The sequence below is a fragment of the Mesitornis unicolor genome, unplaced genomic scaffold (assembly GCF_000695765.1).
Source record: "Mesitornis unicolor isolate BGI_N332 unplaced genomic scaffold, ASM69576v1 scaffold50485, whole genome shotgun sequence".
Lineage (NCBI taxonomy): Eukaryota > Metazoa > Chordata > Aves > Mesitornithiformes > Mesitornithidae > Mesitornis > Mesitornis unicolor.
The window spans coordinates 1-5,159 of NW_010188495.1; the positions used below are offsets into that span (position 1 = coordinate 1).

The 5,159-nt window shown below is 50.0% G+C and overlaps 1 protein-coding gene across 1 annotated transcript; it reads left to right on the forward strand.

Annotated features, from left to right (window-relative positions):
• Positions 1 to 1,415: 1,415 nt before the first annotated feature.
• On the forward strand, positions 1,416 to 4,632 carry LOC104541652 (cholesterol desaturase daf-36-like; the record flags this gene model as incomplete). Its single annotated transcript, XM_010185763.1, has 4 exons — positions 1,416 to 1,541; positions 1,807 to 1,926; positions 3,365 to 3,541; positions 4,475 to 4,632. Coding segments are annotated over 4 exons (581 nt in total), but the record flags the coding sequence as incomplete, so codon positions are not given.
• Positions 4,633 to 5,159: the final 527 nt, after the last annotated feature.

The window sequence follows — 5,159 nt, forward strand, 5'->3', positions numbered from 1 at the left end:
TCGTTCCCAAGCCTGTAGCGCTGCATAGGGTCCTCACCATAGTCCAGTGTAGGGACATCTCTTCCCAGTTCACCCATTCTGGGACATGTCCTCCCAATTAAAAGGGCTTTGTCTGCTCCCAGTGCCACCACTGCTGCCAGCAGGGCTCAGACTGAGAAACACAGGCCTTGCTCCATACACCAAGAATGCAGCATATGTTCCCCAAACACAGATTGTGGGCTTCTTCAGTAGAGAGCAGATGTTCTGGGTGCTTCAAGGGAAGCTGTTAATTCGCTTTGACTTATAACCAGTGTAATTTTTAAAAAAGATTCTCTAGGAATTGTGGCACTTAGTGTCAGGAGGCCTCTCAGCTCATCCATCACCACAATGGGAACGCGCGGTTATTTTGCTGTTAATCTTCATAATCGCCCTCGCACGCTGACAAACGTGCCACAGAGAGCAAAACGCTGCCGCCTCCATTGCCTCTCGGTGGAAATGAGTCCAAAAAAGGGGGAACGGCTCTGTGGTACCAAGAAGGGACCACAGCCTTGGGGGGAGCCGGGACAGCCATGGGTGCAGGCTCTGCCAAGGGAGCAATGGGAGACAGCAGTGGTTTTGAAACTGGGCGATCCCGTGGGATTTGGGACCGTGGGAGATGTTAATGTACTCGCCACTGAGCAGAACAACTCTGTTGGTAAAAAATCAGTGACAAAAATGAGCCTTAATCTGAACCGCACCGCTTGCCAAAGGCAGCATCTGCCTGCTGGCCAAGTCCTGCCTGAATTGAGCAGGTTAGGGAGAAATGAAGAATTATCAGAAGATATTAAGAAGGTGCGCGAGGCACAGGAGATGCAGCTCTGGGTGTGTGACAAGCAGGGACAATCTGGGAGATTGATGGGACAGGAGTATTTATTTCACGTCTGTATACTGGGGCCAGTCTGTGCTAGTTGCCCAGCTGGTGGAAAGCTGGTGTATTTGAGTAATTAAGCAGTTAAAGCTTCTGAAAAAGTGACATATTGTGGGCAGGTTGGTGGGGTTTAAATGTTTAAAATTATTTGAAAACTAATCTAGGAAAAAATGCTTTATTCCTCGCAATTATTACAGGGCCGAAGGAAGGACTTCTCTGGGGTTTCAGCTTGTGCTGAAGTTAACAAGCATAGACTTCTTTGAGCTTAAATTGAACCCTGAATTTTCTGAGCTTCTGGTTTAAATTATTCCTGGACACTGTTTAAGAATTAGTCCCAGGTCAGCCTGTGCTGAGGCCCCATCCCCTCCTGCTCGGTTGCTTCTTGCTGTGTCCTGTACCTGCGAGCATCTCTGCTGTGTTGGGGTGATGAGCCCTGGGCTGTGCTGTGCCATTGATCCCTCCTGTGCAGCACAGGCAACTCGCGCCCATAGCAGCGCTTGCCAACCAAAAAAATGTTCCCCAACGGCAGGAAATCCCCGAGAACGCGGCCGACACGGCTCACCTGGCTTTCCTGCATGGACCAGCGATTCTGGGTGGATCCGATCTCAGGTACATGAGGTCCAAGCTGTGGGATTTCATGAAGCACATCTGGAAGGTAAGACCCGAGCTCCCCTTTTAGCCATGAGGAGGATGAAGTCTTTCAAACCAGGTCCCCTTTCTGCCTCAAAACATCAGTCCCACCTCACCCCCTCTGCTACAGCCCCACCTCTTCAGGTCCCATCTCTTTTCTGTGTCTCTGAGGGTCTCAGCTCCAGACGATCTCCACCGCCAGCTCTTGTCTCCATCTCACTGCTGTCCCCCCAGCCTGTACCCCCATCTCCCATTGCTCAGACTGAGCCAACCCTTCTCCACCTCTGCAGGCCAAGTGGCAGCCAGAGCCGGAGCCCAACGAGCACTGCTCCCGGATGCTGGTCCAACACAGCACAACCGTCTTTGGGAAGCACTTCTCCTTGATGGATCTGACGGTTTCGGCCAGGCAGGTATGTCCTGTGCTGGGGACCACCAGCACCCTGAACTGAGGGGTTTGTCACCCAAAAGACTGAGTCCTGGCCCGCCCTGCCCTTTTCCACCAAGGCACATGGGCCAAAAACTGCTCATGGCATTGGGGTGCTCCACAGCCGGGCAGCATGGAGAAAAGGGATGTTCTGTAAGGACTGCTGTGCCCACAAAACAACGGGGAGAAATAAGAAGCTGGTACCGTGGGCAGCAATCCTGAGAGATCTTCACAGCAGATTGGCACAGCTCTTTACGATACGATGTGTGGACCTTTCTGGTCCATGGTGAACGAATCTGGGAAGGTCAAATGGTTGGCAGCAGCGTTTCTTGTAGGCCAAGATCAGCCCTGAGTGAGAGGAGTTAAGGGAAAATAGAAATAACGCCACTAAACATGAATCAATGGGAAACAGATCTTCTCACTTCCGTTTCTGGTTGTGGTTTGTTTTCTTTTGATGAAATGCTAAGCTTGCCTGATAAAACCATAACTTTGTTCTAGTACATTTTTGAAGTCTTTTGACCTTTTCCCATATTACCAATTCAGAACAAGAGCAAAACAAGTCATGATAGAAAACTCTGATAACGGATGGATTTTGGTGTAACTAAGAAATTAACACAAAGTGGATGTTGATTATATCTGTTAAATTCTTAGATCTGTGCTATTTAGCACTAATATCAATGAACAGGACAAAAAAGACATTAAAATAACCTTACAAAGAGTTTGTACCCAAGCAAACATTAAAGGAGCAGTTAATAAAGTAGCTGAAAACCCCAGCAATAGCTGCACTGCTTCATAGACCCAAGTGTGTGCCCACACATCCGTGTGTCTGGATGCACGTCGAAGAGCACAGACCAAGGACTTCACGTCGTGCAAGATAAAACGCTGAACCTTATTTCAGCTAAAACCTGATGTGACTGTTGAGGTTGCAAAGGAGAAAGCCAGAGCAGGAGTAGGGATGTTGTACTACATCCGTATCGTGTCGCAATTGCAGCTACTGAGATCAGAGCCCAGTCCAACAAGGCCGTTGATGGCCTGAAGGTAATTCAGTGATGAGCAACAAGGGCAAGTGAGAATTTGGAAGCATTTCCTACAAGATCAGATTTTTAAAACTTTTTGGGACCAGCAGAGCACTGCAAACCCTCATGAATTCCCATGGGCCCATAGCAAAGCCATCTGTGAATATCCCAAGCCAATGGGACACCTGTGAATGTCCCTGCCCTGGGGAGCATCAGCAGCTGGCAAACAGTCTGTGTGTCATAGGACATAGCTTGACTTTGTACCTATTATCTGATGAAAGACAGAGTAAAGGGACACTTCAGCATAGCCTAGGAGACATCTCAAGCATGTCCCAAGCTGTGGGAGTTGTTGTCCAGTTGTCTGGACCACCGGGGACTGTTTCCTGAGGGTGCTCTGTTGCTCTGCAGGTGGGGCCAGGCTTGGTTTTCCTGACCCTTGAACATGCTTTCCTGGGCCATGGGGTGATCCTGCAGACGGTGACTCCCCTGGAGCCTGTCCTGCAGAATGTTGTCCACAAAATCTACTACCAGAAGAACGTGCCGGCCGTAATCCCCAAGTTCATCCTGAGAGCAGAGTGCACACAGGTAAGACCAGCCAAAGGTGGATCTTGGTGGGTAGGAGGGTTGAGAAGAGGGAGCAGTTGCCCATGTGGGCTCAGATACACATGGGAGCAAAGCACTCATGGGCAGGATCCTTCCAGTGCCTGGTACCATCCTTCAGTTTTAGTAGCCCAAAATGCTAAACTCCTTGGGTGACCCATTCCGTTAATGCTCTACCCACTCTGCTGATTTTATTTTTAATGCCCATTTTGAACTTCTCAACCTGTGGCTGTTACTCCTTGTTGTACCAGCAGGCACTACCAAGAAAATCCAACTCTGTCATCCCTGGCCCTTCCAAGCAGTCAGAGCAGTTCACGTCATTCACTTCGGTCAGGGGTTCAAGCTTGGAAACAGTTTGGTCTGATCAGAGAGAGCTTCACTGGCACTGCAGCAGAAATAGCCACAAGACAATTCTCAGATGCTCAAACCCACCCCAAATCAAACTTGGCTGTGCTAACTCATATTTTATAAATGCTGGCTTAATATTTTGCATTCTTACTAATGTGAATAAGCAGCTGAGACCTCTTCACAGAGGAAAACTCCATAAATCTCACTGCCTGTGTGCCTGAGCAGAGTTTAAGATGTGGGTGCTTAATTTATAAGCCCTTGGTTGGCTGGAGCCACCCAAAGAATCAAAAAATCTGAGGTGGAGCAGCTCCTACCTACACTACATCCATTTCTTTTTCAATAGCTCTTATGACAAAGGCAGTCTATGATGAAAATGACTTCTTGTTTGAGAGCTGTGATGGGCTAAACACCTCCCAGATGCAGACAGAGCTGCAGTGTTACGAGTTATGAATAGCTGTCCCACACCGACCATTTGGGAAAAAACACTAAAAACTAAACCCGAGCCAGGCAGCACGCACAAAATGCTGGTTCAGCTTCCCCACCTGAATGGGCCTGTCCTTCTCCCCGCAGTTTGAGCGCGATATCACCATCTGGAATAACAAGCAGTACCTGCCCAAGCCGCTGCTGGTCAGGGAGGACGCCAGCATCCAGAAGCACCGGCGCTGGTACGCCCAGTTCTACAGCGAGCACAGCAAGAGGGCCCCGGCGCAGAACGGGGGCCTGGACTGGTGAGGACCCCGCTGTCCTCTGCAGGAGGTGACCAGAGGCGCTCAAGGTGGCTCCTGCCCACCCCGCTGGCTTCGTCCATACAATATTGGTACTGGCACAGGGAGCAGAGCCTGGAGATCCTCTGTTACCGTCTGTGTTCAGGGTTGCTCTGCGCTGCAACGTATGAGCTGAGCCTGAAGTTAAGCTGGCCAGAACTGCCTTTAAGTGCCCTTATCTCTCGCTGCTGCTGTAATTTTGAGTAGTTGTATGAAAAGCTTTTCACGTGGCCTTGTATTGCCTGAAGTGTCCTTTCCCGGCCGGACCTGCTGCTGCTTCTGCACCACCACTTTGGCTGGGGCCAGCTGCAGTGATCCAGGGCAGCCTTGGCCGGCGTCTGCACAGCATGGGGGTGTGATTGCAGAGCCCACAGACATACAGCATCATCCTTCTCTCTGGCAGCAGGCAGGCTTTTAGCTGCCCACCATGATCTTACTCTTCCTGTGGGCTTCATTGAGCCTGCTGAGCTCTTCCATGAGTCAATTCCTCA